The sequence below is a fragment of the Nyctibius grandis genome, chromosome 3 (genome assembly GCF_013368605.1).
Source record: "Nyctibius grandis isolate bNycGra1 chromosome 3, bNycGra1.pri, whole genome shotgun sequence".
Lineage (NCBI taxonomy): Eukaryota > Metazoa > Chordata > Aves > Nyctibiiformes > Nyctibiidae > Nyctibius > Nyctibius grandis.
Window position 1 is genome coordinate 5,243,579 of NC_090660.1, and position 19,779 is coordinate 5,263,357.

The 19,779-nt window shown below is 47.0% G+C and overlaps 1 protein-coding gene across 2 annotated transcripts in view; it reads left to right on the forward strand.

Annotated features, from left to right (window-relative positions):
• SLC66A2 (solute carrier family 66 member 2) overlaps positions 1-19,240 on the forward strand; it is a 72,100-nt gene extending 52,860 nt beyond the window's left edge. For both annotated transcript variants that reach the window (XM_068396347.1, XM_068396348.1), the window contains one exon: positions 16,088-19,240. In XM_068396347.1, coding sequence (XP_068252448.1) covers positions 16,088-16,295 — 208 coding nt within the window. In that variant the 3' untranslated portion in view covers positions 16,296-19,240. The remainder of the gene's footprint in view (positions 1-16,087) is intronic.
• Positions 19,241-19,779: the final 539 nt, after the last annotated feature.

A 19,779-nucleotide genomic window follows, 5' to 3' on the forward strand; every position in this document is an offset into this window, starting at 1 on the left:
AATTTAGTTCCATTGAAAAGAGATGTTAGATGCAATTGACGTCTGTTAAAGCAACTTTGTTATGTATCTGTGCTTCTTTGGGGAGGTTGGGAGAAAGAGAAATTAACTTTAAAAGTGCTAAAAGGGAGGAAAGTTAAAAGAGGATGATGCAGGAAATAGCAGTAATGATTTTTTGTTTGTTTTTTTTTTTTTTTCCCAGCTCCTGTTTCTCACTGACAGAAATTGCATGGATGAGAGCAAAATCAAAGAAATAGCAGTAGGGATAATGGATGCCTACATGAGAGACTTCCTTTTCTGAGTATGCCATGTACATAAAGCAGTCACTGGCCAGTACCATGGTGACCTGAGTTAGTAGTGCATCATGTCCGCTCTGGGACTAACACCAAAGGAGCTGCTGAAGAGAGAACTGTTTCTCTCAGGCAAATGGAGAAATCAAGATCTTAAGTGAGAGGCAGAAATACATTGGGTAAATGCAAAATTATTAGCACTACTTAGAAGTGGTTTTTACTTAATGTTGTATAGGCCGTTCCTTAGTTTCACTGCCTTTCCTATCGCACTAAGTTAATCAAAACTGTCCGTCAGTGTGCTTACAAATTGCCTATTTTAAACTATTCTTATCATTTACTGTAGTTCTGTGATTGTATTTGTCTTCCTAAATGCTCTTTTTTTCTACTCAGATCTTTAGTTTTCTCTGTGGGTCTGCAAAAATCGTTGTCACTCCTTCTGAGGCTCCAGCCAGCATTCATACAGTCTTCTGGGGAAGTTTTACTTGTTGCATTCTTTTGCTTTGGTGACATTTCTTCTTTCACTACTGAGGCACTGATCAGCTGGTTACTGTTGTCCTTTATGGTGGCCTTTATATAAAATAGTCTGGGGTTTCTAATTTTTTGGACTTTGCATACACATCCAGGTTTGCAGGAGTTTGGGGAGTAGTCAGTAAACAATTTTCACAACTGGATGGACCAGGTTTTGGTACAACTGTAAGGCTTACCACTTACAGCTTCCCTCATCCCCTTTTCATTTGTGGTTCTAATAGATACCAGGAACTCCCCTTCCTGAATCTGGCTGTTTTAAAGTTAAGAGGTTGAAGAAAGTGGTCTCTAGTCCTCAGAGGATTTCTAGTTTTTTCTCCCTTTGAAGTGTTACTACATCAGGACGGTAAACAGGCTTGGTCTCTCTTTAGTGCACTGAGAATGAGGGCAGAGTCCTGTCAGCATGTGAACAGATAGATTGAAACCATTTTGTTCCGATACCAGGAAGCAAACAGATTCTCTCCTCTTCTCCACACCCTCCTTTCAGTTACAGCAGACCTGTGATCTCTGCCTTTAATCCCATGTTCTTTCCTTTCCCTGTTCAGTGCTCCACGTTCAAGGACCTGCACTTTCTGCTTGACTCTCTGCGGACACGTGGCCTGTGGGTTGCTGTGCTGGGGTCAGCACCACATTCACCTCCATGCTTGCCTGCTGTTTCTTCCCAGAGCTGTTCTCTCAGGGCCTGCAGCAGCACAGTATGAGGCTCCAAAGACACTTCTTTGTGCCCCGTGCACTCAACACATCTGAGAATTTCAGGAACTGAAGGAAGAGGCAGGTGGAAAAACCCAGGTGGAAGTGGGAGACCTTCCTTCTCTCACCCTCCCAGCACTTCTGACAGTGTGAGCAGCAATATCCACTTCACTTAAGCACCGTCCAGATTGTCGCAGTGTGGACTCCTAAAGCTTTGGCACATATTGAACCTCTTGTTTGTTTCTCTTCCCCTGGCACCTTATCCCATCAGTTTAAAAAGTAAATTCAAAGCAAATTACTTCAAACCAAAAGCATTCAACTTTTACAAATAGTTAAAGGCTTCTTTACAGTAATAGCAATAAAGCACTGCTGGCACGTGTAATCACTGCTCTCTTCAGTTGGTGCTTTTCTCTGTGCCCTGAAAATTTGAAATACAAGAGAAAATTTATTGTACTTCTGTTACAAAAACATTCTGTTAAGTTTGGGCACTCTGTTTCCTGCTGGCAAGGAAGTGTCATGCAAGGTATTTTGCATAGTTAAGGTCAGGTCTTGCCAAGTCACAAAAGATCAGAGTTGAGCTTATCATGAAGGCAACTGAGACACCAAAGTTTTCTAAAACTGTCTTTTTCTTCTGTTACCTAACAAGTTTGGGAACAAAAGTGCCAGCACCTCTATTATTTTGCCAGAATTCACTGCAGCCAGTTGTGTAAGTGGGATAAGTTATCTTCTTCCGTGGTTGCAGAATTGTCACCCTCAGTGCAGTAGGACTGAGTGAGATTAGAAATGTGGAATGGAAGTAAAATGAGATTTGGGTTTGGATAAATGTAGTTTGAGATGCAAGGATACAAATATCCATACTGGTAATACGGGCTGTGATGACAATCTGTGAAGTGAGCAGAGTGGTGAGTAATTTTAGTAGTTAATAGATGAACTAGAACATCAGGAAAAAGAAGTTGGTGGAACTTAGGCAGGGTGGTCCAGAAAGATGAGAGATTTTCTGTCACAAGTTGACCTGCAGTGGTGCATTTGGTCCCCTGCTCCTCAGACACAGAGGGACAAGCAAACAGAAGAAGAGTGAAGTGCAGTGACTGACATGTTGGATGATCTGCCCGAAAACTGAGAGAGGGGAGGAAGTGCTTGTAGCATTCTTGAGTGGGATGTAGAAAGAAACAAAACATGGTGTCAGGAAAAGCTGTTTCAGCAAGGCTCAAAGGTAGGGTTGTAATTTGTTCCAGGGAGGATGGCTGGAAATGATGTTCGTCCACATAAGGGAACGGGATTATACGCCAAGCAATTGCTGGCATTGTCAGGTAAGCTTTCAGGGAGGTGGTGGAAGCCCTGTCCCTTCAGATACTAAGTCTTGTATTAGAGAATTTCCTAAACCAGGATTCATAGTGTGCAAAGGGGCAGATGGCAAGAGTTTGGGAATGAAGATAGGATAGGGAATGTCTGTCCTTTTTGAACTGCAAAGACCCTACTTGGGCTGAAATTTTAAGATTTGTGTCATACTACTATGTGTGGGATGTGATTGTGATGCTTTTATTCCCTCCCTGCAGCATTCAGTTCTGTCCACAGCAGGCGTTTAAAGCATCGCTCTGCAGCCACTGTGGGTCAGTGGTGATGCTGCACGTGGGAAGTGATCACTCTTATTTTACACACTAGTATGTTTGGGGTTTTCACTTCTCCAGTGTTTTCTTAGAGTGAGAAGCATTTTACTAGCTGAAGGATGTGATTAATTCATAAAAAGTAAGGACTGTAATATCTTAGATTTTGTCCTCGGGGGCGCTGACTTTCGACACAACCACTGGATGCTAGTGATCTAGAACAAGGTCAAGGTAAGCACTAGAGCTAGGACTGTTCTCTTCTGTGTGTTGACCAAAGTGATAACTGCAGTTACGTACTGGTTACCATATGAAGATGAAGGGAAAAATGTGCTCCAATTACCTCAAGTTAAATTGGATGAAGAGTCTGATAATTTCTTTGTTGTCTAGGGCAGGAAGAAGGGAAGATTTAAAGGCGTTGTGATTTGAGCCTTGGGATACAAGCTGTGCTGAAGCAAAGCTCTTTTCCCTCCCACCTTTTTATTACTTTTCAAATTGAATGTGTCCCAAGTTATTGAACTAGAGGAGGAGATACACTGAATGGTGTTACACAGGGACATTATTTTGCCATCTCTTAGTGCTGGCCCTGCAGGGCATAGCAGTGGTGTCCCTCCTGGTGAAGCAGCCGGGGTGTGTGGGGGGCCAATTCACCCTGCAGGGAGGCAAGCCACGGGCAGGAGTGCTGCTTCCTGGGATTTGCTGCGGCTGGTGCATGGCAGCAGGGACGTGGGGACGGCCCTTTTGGCACCTGCCTCTCAGTAGGTTGTGTGAGGCCCTGGGGGTGGCAAGTGGGTGGTTCAGCTGGCAGTGCCAAGCGGCTGGAGAGTAGACAGCATGAGAGGATTTACAGCAGCGTTAGCCAGCAGCTGTGCCTCCAGCTCCATTGATTGTACTGACTTGAGCAGGAGGTGAGAGGCAGGGAAAGGGGGACAGATACTCAAGAACAACTTCATGAGTGAGGTGCTGGAGGGTGGTGTAATTTAGGTGTGCTCTGCACCATTTACATGAAGCTGACGCTACTGTGTGCATTGGCAGCTGACTGTATTACCACGAGCAGTGCAGGGCGTGATGTGCTCCCCCAGCACCCGAGGAAAGGTGCTCCCTGTTGTGGCAGAAGGTCTCAAAGCTTCCAAATCCACCAGCAGCAGCAGCAGAGCCCGTCTCATATGCATTCGTACCACATGTCTGAGCAGACCTGAGCTTTGCAGTCTGGCCAGCATCCATTTGTGTCTCCTGGCAGGGAAGGGCACTGGTGTGAATTGTGGTTCAAGTCTTTCCTCTGATCCGCAGAAGAGATTTATTTTCACATCTGCTGCACAGACTTAGGGTGTTTGAGGCTGTTAAGACCTGCTACCCTTCTTTCTGCAGCACAAGTTGTAGAGTACTAGAAATATTTTGTAGCTGTTAAGGGTTACCAGTTTCTGGACCTGTATAGACTAAACTGTAGGCATAGCTACTTGGAGGGTCTGACCTACAAGGAACAGCTGAGGGAGCTGGGGTTGTTTAGCCTGGAGAAGAGGAGGCTCAGAGGTGACCTTATTGCAGTCTTCAACTACCTGAAGGGAGGTTGTAGTGAAGTGGGAGTCGGCCTCTTCTCCCAGGCAACTAGCGATAGGACAAGAGGACACAGCCTCACGCTTCGCCAGGGGAGGTTCAGGTTGGACATTAGGAAGAATTTCTTCTCAGAAAGGGTCATTAGACATTGGAATGGGCTGCCCAGGGAGGTGGTGGAGTCACCATCTCTGGATGTGTTTAAGAAAAGACTGGACATGGCACTTAGTGCCATGGTCTAGTTGACATGGTGGTGTCAGGGCAACGGTTGGACTTGATGATCCCAGAGGTCTCTTCCAACCTGGTTGTTTCTGTGATTCTATGAACATCTGTTTTCTAAGCTCCCATGAGCAGCAGGGTGTCAGGCATTTTGACCCTGCTTAGCACACCCACCCGAAAGCCAGTATTTGTTAGAACATGTCTGTCAAAGGAGAGTCAAGGGGAAACAAGGTTGATTCTGTGATTCTGTGATTCTCTGTGAAATAGCCAGAGACCATACCAGTGATCCTGTGCTATCCACCAGCCCCCTGTTGCGTGTCTTGTAGTTTCCCCTTGACTCAGATGTTCTGAAAAGAAATCCTTCCTAATATCCAAGCTGAACCTCCCCTGGCGAAGCTTGAGGCTGTGTCCTCTTGTCCTATCGCTAGTTGCCCGGGAGAAGAGGCCGACTCCCACTTCACTACAACCTCCCTTCAGGTAGTTGTAGACTGCAATAAGGTCACCTCTGAGCCTCCTCTTCTCCAGGCTAAACAACCCCAGCTCCCTCAGCCGTTCCTTGTAGGTCAGACCCTCCAGACCCTTCACCAGTTTGGTCGCCCTCCTCTGGACTTGCTCCAACACCTCAACACCTTTCTTGAAGTGCGGGGCCCAGTGCGGGGCCTCATTTTCATGAGGAAAAATAATTGACAAATACCTGTTCACCCTATTTTTCCATAAAACTTTGTTGTTTATTTGTGAGCACGCATAAAATGCATATATTAAAGAAGAAGCCACCAACAATCAATCACTTTAGACTGCACCTTTCTGTGTTTGTTTGCCTGACGATGCTCCAGAGTGAAATCCTCCCATTTCATCTTTCCTCAGTGACGTGCACAGTCCTTGAAAATCACGGGAGCTTTCAGCTAGTTTGCTGCTGTATTGCAGCCCTCTGTAGTATTCATTGCTCATGGATATGGCTTTACTGCTTTAGCTCAGTTCCAGAGATCCAAAATAAATGCTGGCTCTCTCTCACTGCATGCTCCTCTTAACTCCTGCTAGCATTGAGGGGCTGGACAAACGGCTGCCTCTGGAGATGGTCAGTGCTGCTCCAGCCTCAGAGAAATTGTTGAGAAGTGAGGTAAGGCGCTTCCACCAATGCAGAGCACGTAGGACTGGTGAACAATTTCATGCCTGGATTCCCAAGCTGGCTGTGCAGTATTTAAAAACAAGACCTATGCTTGCTCATACAGAAGGACCTGTCTTAGGGTATGCACGTTTAGTTTCCAGATTTTCAAACTTCATACACTCTGGATATCTGATCCCAGTGTTTTCTTCTATCTTTTTTTTTTTTCTTTTAATAATTTTTGGCAGGCTAAAAAATTTGGTTAGCATCAGGAGAACTCCTTTTTTGTTAAGCCATATGGCTTTTTGTTCGGAACAAATGCTCTATTTATTAATTTTTATTTGTTTTGTGCAGGGTTAAAAATACCACGGCATTCGGGTTTCATGTTTTCTGGTCCGTGTTTCACTGCTGAAGGCAGGCCAGCCTCTGATTGAAGTGCAGTGTTACGGATGCTTGCTGCCTTCTCTAAGTAGACTATTTTGGAGCTGCAAATGGGAGCTGAAAGTTTTCCAAAGTCAGGATGTTATAACTGAATCTGCTTTCTCTTCCAGACATTCCCATGCAAATGGCTTGTGGGAGGTAACAGCTTAAAAGGTTGCAGGAGAGATACCTTCTGTACCCTCTTCCTCGCTTCCCAAAACCAAATGGAGTGTTCAAAATACTCATTGACAGGCTGTTTCGATGTGGACCTTATTCCTGAAGGAAATACTTGCTTGTCAGCTCTTAAATTATTTTATTCTGCTTTTATATCCCCAGTCATTTAAAGAACTGTGGCCATTTTTTAACATATATGAAAGTCAAGTGCTAATATATGAAGAAATGTCTGAAACTGGCAATCTAAAAAGTCAGATTTTTGAATCCGGCATCACCTGTGTCTTGATGTAGCACTTGGCCATCATGTCGGGAAGTTGTGGTCAACTTCCACTGATTCTTGAACAAAAAGAGTCCAGGCTAATTCTCTTCTTTTTAGTTCCAGTTGCCTGGGATACAAAGAAAAAAAAAAAAGCAACTTTCAAAGTAGATAAAGGTCAATAAATTATACTCATTTGTCTGTTGAAAATAACAGGATTTTTGAGTTCACTGACTGTCTGAGCACAATTAGCACTAAGTTTGTGACTGTAGCATCAGGGCAACACGTACCTCCTGTTGCTATTTGTGCTGAAATGTCTGGTCAAACCACTACAGAATTTCTCAACAGAAGTCACTGTCTAATGTCTGATTCTCTTTGTGTCTTCCAGCTCGCAGGGTATTTTTGGGTTTGTGTGTTAAGCTACAAACATGCAGAGTCGTAACATTGATGTGAGAAAATCTGCAGTGCAAATGGGAAGCGAGTACTGCTGTGTCCTCCTTCTTGTGTAGGTTTTGTGCTAGGTACCAGCCCGTGTTCTGCAGGCTGCTGTTCTGCAGCTCTGCTAATGTGCTACTGTTTGTAAGTTATTTTGACGGATGGTTGCAACTAGTCTTAAAGACAGACTGGTTTACCAGGGAGGAGAAAGAGGGGGCTTCGCATCTCAAATTTTTTTTGCAAGATCCTTTTTTTTTGGTAGTTTTTGCTCTTTCAGGTGAAGGAAGAAGAAAGGTGTAATGACCAAGAAGTGACTAATGTTGAGCAGAGTGTGCAGACTCCAACGGAAAATCAGAGGCTTGAGACTGTTGCAGCCAGGTTTTGAGCAGAAGGAATGAAGATGCTGAAAAGCTTTGATTTGAGTAGCATTAGTCCTGGGTAAGGCGGCTTTGAGCCTAAATATCTGGCTAATCTCATTGTTCTATATATTACTCAGCCTCTAGTACAGTTCCTCAAAGAGAAGCAGCAAAGTTTGTTTTGTGAATGCACTTTACAAGCTCTTTCTACATCTGAATAATTTCAGGAGTATTCTGTAAAAATTATGGTTCATTGGCTGACTGCAGATATGGTGTACTGATAGGTGCTTTTTACCTCTAGTTGCTGTCACTTCAGAATTAATACACAATATATAAGGAACCTGAATGAAGCAAGCTGTTGCTTGAGAAAAGTGAATGCTGTTTTCCAGCATGCCATTTCTTTATTTAGCAAATGAAGATTGGTACAGTGTCTTTATGAAATTTACTATCAGTGGTAGAGAACAGCAGTGCTGTAGGGCATTTTTATATTACCATATTAAAAAACAGCATTTAGCAGCCCACCCCTACTCTAGTGTCTGATCAGAAGTGATGGTGTCTTTCTGAGAATTAATTCCAAAAGCAGAACAAGTGCTCTTTCAGGTTTTAAGAGCAGTTGAAACAATACCAGCTTCTCCTCTTTGTGGTCAATTGCAATTTACACAGACTAGACACTGACTGTTAGTACATTAGCAACTCCTTGTACCGAGCTCAGCTGTAAGGAAGGCACTTGCTTTGTTGTCATTGGATACTGCAGTACTGATTTACATTACTGGTAAGTGCTATTTTTACTGCAAGTCTGCTTCAGCCTCTGGCAATACCAGCTATTTCAGCGCAGTTACTGCCTCCTGCCCCTCCAGTTGGCATCTCTGTTGTCACACAATCAAATGCTGCTGTTTGTTTATTTCTGCCTCCCCAGCTTGCTCTGTGGCACTGCTCACCCCCAACCCACTCACTCATTTGTGCTAAGAGCAGTTGTGCTGTCCTTCTATAGACCGTATCCTCCATATCAACAAGGTGAGCATTTCCTGCCTTCCACGTCTCCCCAGCTTAGCTTTGGGCTATTTCAGGAAAGACATCAGTTTATTTACTCCCAAATCCTGCTTTGCTGTGTAGCCAGTGCTGCGCAGAACAGCTTCACTCACGTGGCTTTGCAGGTGTCAGGAAGATATGGCATGAAGTTGGTCTTTGTGAGATAGGTTGGGAAATTTTTGCTGTATGCAGCTTCCTTGTGCTGTGCTGTCCAGCCTCAGGCAGTGTTGGTGGTGGGCCTTGCCTGCCTCTTGCAGCAAAGCCTCATCTATGTTAACAGCGCAGCGTTTCCTCTTGCACCGTGAAGCCAAGGGCCAGACGTACGCCAACAGGCTGCGATCTGCCAGCCAGCAGCGCCTGGTACGTGACATAGCAAAGGAGCAGAGCCAGGCAGAGGGCTTGTTCACCACCGTTGGCAGCCTGCATTGGAGCCGCTGCTGCATCGTGCGGCTCTCTGTGAGACTCACGCAGGTCCTGCTTGACCAACCTGGTCTCCTTCTATGACCAAGTGACCCGCTTAGTAGATGAGGGCAGGGCTGTGGATGTAGTCTACCTAGACTTCAGTAAGGCATTCGACACCGTCTCCCACAGCATCCTCCTAGACAAACTGGCTGCCCGGGGCTTGGATGGGTGGACTCTTCTATGGGTTAAAAACTGGCTGGATGGCCGAGCCCAGAGAGTGATGGTGAATGGGGCAAAGTCCAACTGGCGGCCGGTCACTAGCGGTGTTCCCCAGGGCTCAGTTCTGGGGCCGGTGCTGTTCAGTATCTTTATAGATGATCTAGACGTAGGGATTGAGTGCACCCTCAGCAAATTTGCAGATGACACCAAGCTGGGTGGGAGTGTCGATCTGCTGGAGGGTAGGAAGGCCCTACAGAGGGATCTGGACAGGTCAGATAGATGGGCCGAGACCAACGGCATGAGGTTCAACAAGAACAAGTGCCAGGTCTTACACTTGGGCCACAACAACCCCATGCAGCACTACAGACTGGGGGAAGAGTGGTTAGAGAGCGGCCTGGCGGAAAGAGACCTGGGGGTGCTGATGGACAGCCAGCTAAACATGAGCCAGCAGTGTGCCCAGGTGGCCAAGAAGGCCAATGGCATCCTGGCCTCTATTAGGAATAGTGTAGCCAGCCGGTCTAGGGAAGTGATCGTCCCTCTGTACTCGGCACTGGTGAGGCCGCACCTTGAATCCTGTGTCCAGTTCTGGGCCCCGCACTTCAAGAAAGATGTTGAGGTGTTGGAGCGAGTCCAGAGGAGGGCGACCAAGGTGGTGAAGGGTCTGGAGGGTCTGACCTACGAGGAACGGCTGAGGGAGCTGGGGTTGTTTAGCCTGGAGAAGAGGAGGCTCAGAGGTGACCTTATTGCAGTCTACAACTGCCTGAAGGGAGGTTGTAGTGAAGTGGAAGTCGGCCTCTTCTCCCGGGCAACTAGCGACAGGACAAGAGGACACAGCCTCAAGCTTCTCCAGGGGAGGTTCAGGTTGGACATTAGGAAGAATTTCTTCTCAGAAAGGGTTATTAGACATTGGAAGGGGCTGCCCAGGGAGGTGGTGGAGTTACCATCTCTGGATGTGTTTAAGAAAAGACTGGACGTGGCACTTAGTGCCATGGTCTAGTTGACAGGGTGGTGTCAGGGCAATGGTTGGACTCGATGATCCCAGAGGTCTCTTCCAACCTGGCTGATTCTGTGATTCTGTTGCTGTGATCCCACAGATTTTCTGTTACGTGGCATGCAGAGTCCTGCAGGGGAAGAAAGCTGAGACTTGAGGGTTGCCCCCTTTGGGGTATTGGTAGCTTGTTAAAATGAGCCTCACACGTCTTACAGGAAGGGACTGGAGCTTCATTCAGTAAATGGAGGTTACAACAGAGCAGTGGAAGAAGGGCTCAGGTGTGCTCTTCCCTTTTTCATCTTCCTTTGCCACAACCAACTGAAAACTCCCATTTCTTTTGGGCAATAAAACCCTCCCTTTCTGCAGAGACACTGCTCTTTTCTGCTCCGGGGCAGGTAAGAGGCAGCTGTCTGCCCAAGATAGGTTGGTTTCTTTTCTACCCCGAAAGTAAGAATAAATACAAGACCTCTCTTCCCCAAGTGAGTGGGTGAAGTTGAGAAGCTGTGGACAAACACTGGCTTTTCTATCCTGTGTGGCATCCTGAAGTGACACGATAGCCTCTTCTCCCGGGCAGCTAGTGATAGGACAAGAGGACATAGCCTCAAGCTTCGCCAGGGGAGGTTCAGGTTGGACATTAGGAAGAATTTCTTTTCAGAAAGGGTTATTAGACATTGGAAGGGGCTGCCCAGGGAGGTGGTGGAGTCACCATCTCTGGATGTGTTTAAGAAAAGACTGGACATGGCACTTAGTGCCATGGTCTAGTTGACATGGTGGTGTCAGGGCAACGGTTGGACTCGATGATCCCAGAGGTCTCTTCCAACCTGGTTGATTCTGTGATTCTGTGATAGCTGGAAGTATGAGAGTCGTGATGGTGTATCCACACGATCAGTCACACATAGTCACTCACGCTCCGTTACCTTAGTGCGAATGGCATCTGCATATGCAGTGAGGACAAGGCAATTGCACAGCCCAGATAAGGGGGGAGGACCATAACTATTGTACCTGAGTGTCTGGAAATGAGGACGTGGCAGAAGCCATGGTGATGGTGTAAACTTCATTCAGCCCCTCTCCCAGCCTCCTGAAGCATGGGCCTGGGATGTGGTAGTGGGCGCAGGGGCAGCTCTATTCCCCCCTGAGATGCCATGCAGACACTTGGTGGGTTTCTCAGCAAGCTGAAATTTTCAGGCTGTGTGTGCAAATGGGTGCTGGTTGAGATGGAGGAGAGCTGACAGCAGTTGTAGCATTTCCCCTCCCTAGGGCAGGCACTGGAGGAGTGAGACACGTACTTAATTGGAGAAGGTGCTGGGGGCATTCAGAGATGCTTGCAGACATTACAATGATGAGGTGGGGGTCCTGGGCCAGCACACACCTCTTCTGCTCATTCCCTGGTTTCACCCTTGTGGTGGGTTGACCTTGGCTACACCAAGCTGCTCTATCACTCCCCCTCCTCAGCTGGACAAGGGAGAGAAAAATATAACAAAAGGCCCATGGGTCGAGATAAGGACAAGGAGAGATCATTCACCAATTACTGTCATGGGCAAAACGGACTCAGCTCAGGGAAATTAATTTAATTTATTGCCAATCAAAATCAGAGTAGGATAATGAGAAATAAAATCTTAAAACACCTTCCCCCCACCCCTCCCTTCTTCTCAGGCTCAACTTCACTCCCAGTTTCTCTACCTCTTCCCCTGGAGTGGCACAGGGGGTCGGGGAATGGGGGTTGCAGTCAGTTCATCACATGTTTCTGCCACTCCTTCCTCCTCATGCTCTTCCACTGCTCCAGCAGTCTCCCACAGGAGACAGTTCTCCACAAACTTCTCCAATGTGGGTCCTCCCCACGGGCTGCGGTTCTTCACAAACTGCTCCAGCATGGGTCCTTTCCACATCTCCTTTCCATGGGGTACAGTCCTTCAGGAACAGACTGCTCCAGTGTGTTCCCCCATGGGGTCACAAGTCCTGCCAGCAAACCTGCTTCTGCTTGTGCTCCTCTCTCCATGGGGCCACAGGTCCTGCCAGGAGCCTGCTCCAGCATGGGCTTCCCGTGGGGTCACAGCCTCCTTTGGTCATCCACCTGCTCTGGCGTGGGGTCCTCCATGGGCTGCGGGTGGGTATCTGCCTCCACCATGGACCTCCCTGGGCTGCAGGGGGACAGCCTGCCTCACCATGGTCTTCACCCCAGGCTGCAGGGGAATCTCTGCTCCAGCACCTGGAGCACCTCCTCCCTGCCTCCTTCTTCACTGACCTGGGTGTCTGCAGGGTTGTTTCTTTCACACATTCTCACTCCTTTGTCCTGGCTGCTGCTGTTCCACAGCAGTTTTTTCCCCCCTTCTTAAATACATTACCATAGAGGTGCTACCACTGTCACTGACAGGCTCAGACTTGGCCAGCGGCGGGTCCGTCTTGGAGCCCACTGGCATTGGCTCTGTCAGACATAGAGGAAGCTTCTAGCAGCTTCTCACAGAAGCCACCCCTGTAGCTCTCCCGCTACCAAAATCTTGCCACGCAAACCCAATACAACCCTGAACGCCCTTGTCCCAGGCTGTATTTCTCCATCTGTCCATCCCAAATTCAGGTCGTTTCCAAGGACTTGTGTCCCATGTTCCCAGTTTTCTTCCGTTCCTGTCATTCCTTGTCCTGCTCCAGCCTCTTTTTCCTACTCCCTTCTCATCTGACTGACCTCTCTGCTCCTCTGATGTCTCCTCAGCTTTCCACTGGGGCTCTTCTTTGCCTCTTCTCACTTCTTGCATGACACTGTCCCCATTTCCTTGCCAAGCTGTTTTTGGTTACCCCACGCACCTTTAGGTCTGCCCTGGACATGCTCATTTTGTCTGGTCCCAGTCTGTCCTCTGGACAGCAGCCAGCACTCCCACAGTCACTGCTTTGCATTAACCCTGAGAACCTCAGGGCTCTGAGAACCTCAGGGCAGCTGCAGTACTAAGGTTTTGTGGAACATCAAGTGTTTTATCTGTTTTTATTTTGCATTTTTATAGTACCTTGATGATTTGCAGGTGTTCTCTGCTGTTTTGTCCAAGCTGCTGGACAGAGGAGGATGTGTATTTTTTGATTCAGTGACAGACCGGTGGAATTAGCTCTTTCAACTACCTGTTACATTTATTTAAATCATTTTTGCCAAGGACAAATTGAGATTTTCCTGTGTATGGAGTATTGTCATATCCTAGTGAGAACCCCATGCATGATGCTGATGTCCTTGAGTGTCTGATATACAAGCTGAAGAGCAGGGCTCTGGAACATGCACAGGCTATTGGAGCACGCACCAAGTTACCCAGCTGGTATTGCAGGCTGTTCATAGGTGGCTTCCCAGCAAAACCCAGAATGGCTTTGGCAAACTCAGCACAGCATGTGACACAGCTAGAGGTGTGCTTCTAGTGCTTGGCTCCTACGCTGCTGCTGACCTGCATGTGTCTGTAAGGTTTCCCCCGGTGATTACTCTTTCCTTGGGGGAGTAAACTCTTTGGTAGGCTGTACATCTTCTGACAGTGTGTTATTTTCTCCACATCTGCACTGCACTGTGGGGTCACTTTTAAAACCCAGCTAGCTTTCTCCATGAGGAATATGTGACAAATATCCTTTGCACGTTAAAATCCTATTCAGATATTTCGTGGCATCCCTGAATTGCCTTTCTGTCAACAGCGAGCAGTTAGCTTGACCTGCCAGACTTGGCATGTGCTTTTAGTGAGGGTCCCCAACCATGCCAGGACAGATTCACAATTAAATTGTGATGAGTTGCCCAGCAAACACTGATAAGCTTAAAATCAAAAGGAGGAATGTTGGCTGCCTGCAAGCAAGGTCTCAGCTTTATCACCCTCAGAGTTTATCACCCTTCCTAATTAAAATCCCAAACAATCTCCACCACCGCCTGCATCTGTAAACCTCCCGTAAGCGTGATGTAAGGTGACTCGGCGTGACTGGGAACATGCACAGGGCAGGTGGTGTAGGCTGTTTGCACTGAGCACAAACGACACTGTGGGTTCAGCAGTTGTTTTCCTTCTCTGATTATTTATTTACATTTTTAGAATGACCTTGGGTGGGGAATGACTGCTTACTCAAGCCCATGTCCTTGCGCTTCCACACAGAAAGTCTCTTGGGAAGGTCCATAGGGTTGTAGACCTGCTCTCAGTCACGTCACATGAGTTACAATAAGGCTCCTGTTCCCGTAGCGCGACGGGGCAGCAGGAACGGATGCTCTTGGCCACCTTCCTGTAGGGGGAGAGAGTGGGCTGCAGCATTTGGCTTGCAACAGCGTTGTGTACTTGTGTCCAAAATACAAATTGTGCCACCTCCCTGCCTGAATGTTTGAAAAATGAACATTAAGTCCTACCCTGCTGCATGGGCCTGACTGCATTTGATGAATTGGAGCCAGTGCTGGTAAAACGTAATTGCTCATAATTATGACAAATCATGCGCAATGCTCATACTGGGAACTACAAAGCTTTTGCCCACTACTGCTTATCCAGCTGCTTAAAAAGCTCTCCTGTTAAAGTGCACAAAGCTCAGAAACAGCCATCAGGATCTGGTTGTTCACATTTTGTTGAGGGCACTGAAAAAAATTCAGTCTGTTTGAAGAATTTGCTTCTGTTCCCGAGAGGTTCTCCTGATGTGGGGGAGCAGGAGCTGGACTGCAGGACGGGATGGCTCAGCAGTACAGCAAGATGAAAGCAAGGATGGTCATTAAAAGGAAGTCTGAGCACTGCTCTTGATCTGTGTCCTTGATAAAAATCCCTAGTGATGTTCATCCTTCCAGTAGCAGCTGCAGGCATGTTGTTTCCCCTCTTTCTGTCCTACCGGACAGTCTGTATTTCTGGTTTTTTGGGTTTGCATTTTTTGAAGTAAGAAATGGTTTCTTGTAGCTATCAGAAGTGTTTGTTTCAGCAGATGCTAAAAAAGCGTGCATGCATGAGCGAGCAGTCTGTGTGTTACTTCATGTTGAGGTGTTGGAGCGAGTCCAGAGGAGGGCGACCAAGCTGGTGAAGGGTCTGGAGGGTCTGACCTACGAGGAACGGCTGAGGGAGCTGGGGTTGTTTAGCCTGGAGAAGAGGAGGCTCAGAGGTGACCTTATTGCAGTCTACACTACCTTGTAGTGAAGTGGGAGTTGGCCTCTTCTCCCGGGCAACTAGCGATAGGACAAGAGGACACAGCCTCAAGCTTCGCCAGGGGAGGTTCAGGCTGGACATTAGGAAGAATTTCTTTTCAGAAAGGGTTATTAGACATTGGAAGGGGCTGCCCAGGGAGGTGGTGGAGTCACCATCTCTGGATGTGTTTAAGAAAAGACTGGACATGGCACTTAGTGCCATGGTCTAGTTGACAGGGTGGTGTCAGGGCAACGGTTGGACTTGATGATCCCAGAGGTCTCTTCCAACCTGGTTGATTCTGTGATTCTGTGACCTTGTGCGAGCACAAAACCGCACGCACAAGAAGTAACTGCCGGGATGAATCGCTTTTGTTTTCCATGCACTGTGTTCCTTTGGTTTATGGTCAGTGCTGTCAGCATGTGGCAGTCATGTTTACAGAGCACTGCTGAGACAAACATCCTAGCTGGATATTTTAAAACACGATACCTTCATAGCCACAGGCATTTGGAGCTGTAATTGCTGAGATAAGAGTGCTGCAGTTTGGGGGGTAGAGAATTTCATCCTCCTGTCCAAGTACAGTGCCGTGGCTAGGCACGCTGTCTGCCCTTGTCAAGGGGAGCCCCAGCCCACTGTTGAGTATAAACCCTCGGTGAAGTAGGTGGGATCTTCTGGTGTGGCAGGTCTAATCACAAGCCAAGTTCTTCTCAATAAACGCTCTTCCCTTCTTTTCTGTATTTTAGTGTCAAGATGGTGCTGATGTGGACCAGTGGGGACACATTCAAGACTGTTTACTTCATCTTGAATCAGGCCCCTTTCCAGTTCTCCATCTGTGGACTCCTGCAGGTTTTTGTGGACATGGCTATCCTGTTGCAGGTTTACTTGTACAGCAACTACCCTCAGAAGCCCGTGTCCTACACTGCACACCCAGCCAGCACCAAGGCCCTGTGAGGCACTTAGCTGGACAAGTTGCAGGTCAACGGCGCTGCGGAGTCAGCCATGGTAGCTCCTCTTCCGCTTGTAAATATTCCTGTGTTGCTGAGTTGAAAGCAGAAATGAGAACGAGGGTTGAAAATCTGGCTGCACTTCCATCTCGGGAGGTTTTATTTTAAATAACTTGCCCTCTCTGTTTTCAGACTTAGCTTTACAGAACTGTTTCTTGGTGGGGGGAGGGGCACTTTATTTTTGCATATGTACCTACGAGCCTTAGCAATTCACAAATGTTTGTATATTTAATCACAAGGGCTGGATGGTTTGTGTTTTTAATGCTATGTAAAAATGTTACACCACAGAAATGACAGGATATTTTGTCTGAAACTTTTACCTATTTATATAATATGAAGTCTATATATTGGCAGAAAGTTTGTGGCATATGCTAGCATTCACTATCTCCACGATGCAGGAAGAAGTTTTGAAGAGCAAATGCAGGAGCTTTCTCTTTTCTTTAGGAAGGGAGTCTGGTGAGCAGAGAAGGTGAGGCTGGGAGGCCCTGCAAAGAGATGAGCAGCCAGAAATGAACCAGTCGTACACAGCGTAAAGCATCAGTGTGCTAAAGAGTGAATGGCAGGTGTTCACCCCTGCTGTGGGATCAAGGAGATAATGAAGAGGCTCTGGGTATGAACGATGCTGGAGCCATGTTTAGAGCAGGCACAACCAGGCAAGCGGTCAGCCAAAAGGAGGAGCTAACAGGAGACTGCAGGTAACTGAGGCAGTCGTGCTTTGACACGATGGGGTTTGGGAACAGCCTGCCCTGCACTTAGGGGGCAGCACTGCTCGTGCGGCTGTGTACGGGACAGAGCTGGGCTGTAGGATGTCTTTCACAAAACAAGGGGCCAGCAGCTGTGCGTTGCCCATATTGCTGGGCAAGTATTTCTAGATGGCGATCGAGCCACAAAGGTAGGAGCAACTCCACTTCTATTGCCTCAGAAGGGGAAGTGAAAAAGTTTGAGCCAGAGAAAAAGCTGTATCCTATGGAGTAGGACTAGGATCTGACAGCTTGATTTGTTGAGGCTTAGATTCATGTTCATGTTTAATGCCAAACAAGAAACAGTTTCTGTTTTGGGGTGTTTCTTGCATTGACCCAACAAGGAACGAGTCCACGTTTTCCTTTTTCTGTTGCTTAAGATCTTCTAGGCTCTTAGAAGAATCAGCAGCCTTGGACAGAGGGACCGAGAAAGCTGAAAGAGTGGAGAGTTTATTTATAAATGTAGATGTTGTCTATAATGGCTGTTTGCCAGCATAGGTCAACGTGCCCTTTCTGAGAACTGCACGTGTCTGGCAGCTGCAGGTGGTGTAGGCCCACAGGGGGCTGTGACCAAGTCCCTGGGCTTCTGCCAGTTGCCATCATGAAACCGCCTCGTTGGTATGAGGCTGTCATAGCAAGACGCTTAGACCCAGGAACAGCTACGCCTGCGCTGCTTTCTTCTTCTCCCTCCCTGCTGCTGGGTGGATCCCGTCTGGCCACAGGCAAGGCGTTAGAGCTGGGACAGATTTTTGAGAATAATTTTCTCTCCAAGATTAGCCCAAGAGCTTATGTTTTCTTACTCATGGCAGCAAGTCTGAGGTTTAATAACTTCAGCGTGTAAATCAGATGCTTCCCCTACCCTGTTTTATTTGGGAACCTTGTGATTTCAGTCTGGACTGTCTTCATCAGTGGCAAACTGTCTCTGGAGGGGAAGCGTCAGCAGGCTGCAGCAGTGGTTGCGTGATACTTAGTTGGGCATGTCCATCGTAAGACAGGGAAAAGTGGGCTGTCCCTGTGCTGCTTTACAGACTTGTAGCCCTCTCACTCCCTAGGTAGCCCTAGGCTGATGCTGGGGCTCCCACTGCATGTGCCGTTTGGTTTTGGAGCTGGCATGTTGGTGCTGGAGGCCTGAGGCCCAAACCTGTGGGCAGAAGTCCTGCGCTGGGGCCAAGCCGTCCTGCCCTTTGGTGGGAGCACTGCTGGAGGTGGAAGGAAGGCCGCCCTCGGGAAGTCCCTCCTGCCCCAGTGGGATCTGCATGAGTGAAGCAGAGCCGAGCAGAGCTGCTGTTCCCGAGGGCTGGGCACAGAATGCTCTGCCCAGGCACTGACTCCATCCTCTTTGTTCCATACCATACTCTTTTAGGCCTGAAGTGACCTTACAAAGATGATGTACCCTGGCATGGCAGACTATGAATGTTTTGTTCCTCTCTTTTCTTCAATGTTCTGGTTGTGTTACAGGAACATCTGGGCTTTTGTCTTTTTTTAATTGAAAACTTGTGTAACAACTGGCTTCTCCGGTGTGCTGCTTTAATGAGGATTGTATTTCTACTGTATGCAAACAAACACTTTCTTATGTGTTTTAATGGTCTGAAGTTTTTTTTTTAATAACTTGTAATGATAAGATTTTTGTATATGGTGGTCTTTTTCTAATATTCTATGAAATGGGGATATAAGAAATAAATGGCTCTTAAGAAATATACTTCTGTATGTTATAGCTTCACCTGGGAGTGCACGCTTTTGGCCACCTCTTTGGCTTTGAACTACAGGTATTACTGAGGATAAAACAACTGTTGTTTTTTCCTTTTGGGACTCTTCCCTGGGCAGATTCTTGAGTCTGTCATCAGTACCCAAACCAGAGAGCTCTGCAGACCAGTCTCATTCACACCGGAGCTGCAAATGCTGGAAGAGAAGCCAGTGAAACCATGTCTAAAGTCATCTTCTGTATGTGGCATTTAGCAAGGTAGGACTCTTGGCCAGGAACTCTCAAACTTCATCTTGCAAGATACTTTAGGGACAAAATGTTACAGAAGTTTGTTCTTTAATTGTCAGGAAGTATCTATATCAATGATCACCTCAGAGAATAAGAAATCAATTACTTTAAATACATCTCTTTGAATGTATGGCACATTTCATGGAGTTTATTTTCTCTGTCAGTTGCAATGTTTTTTTAAATAAAAATTACCTATTATATATAAATTGCAGTGTTGCTTTGTTTTGTTCAGATATAAGATGCATGCTGCTTAACTCTTATTATAACTCATCTTGTCTACAGCATTGTCTGTAGGAATAATTAGCATGGATTTTCCTCTCGATGGGTAGGTAAGCACAAGGCATAAATTGTTCTGAGGTCATGATGCACCACAGAGATTCTGGATTTCTGTCCCCTGCTCTTCCACACATCCTGGGGAAACTTATCCTCGTGACCACTTAACTCTTTTATGCTTGTGATGCTCACAGGAAAAACAAATTACTGACAGATTTATTATGTAGGTTTAAAAAAACCCCTGTATCATGTAACCTGCATAATGAGGTCAAAGACAGGACACAGCTGAGAGACATGCTCTTCGCAGCCTCTGCAGGGAAGATGAGGAAACAGCGTATCATCTCATGGCCAGCTGCTGTGCCAGGAGAAGTCTTCACCTCCCTCCCTGTTGAGTCAGGAGGTGAAAACAAGCCAGGACAGTCAGGACC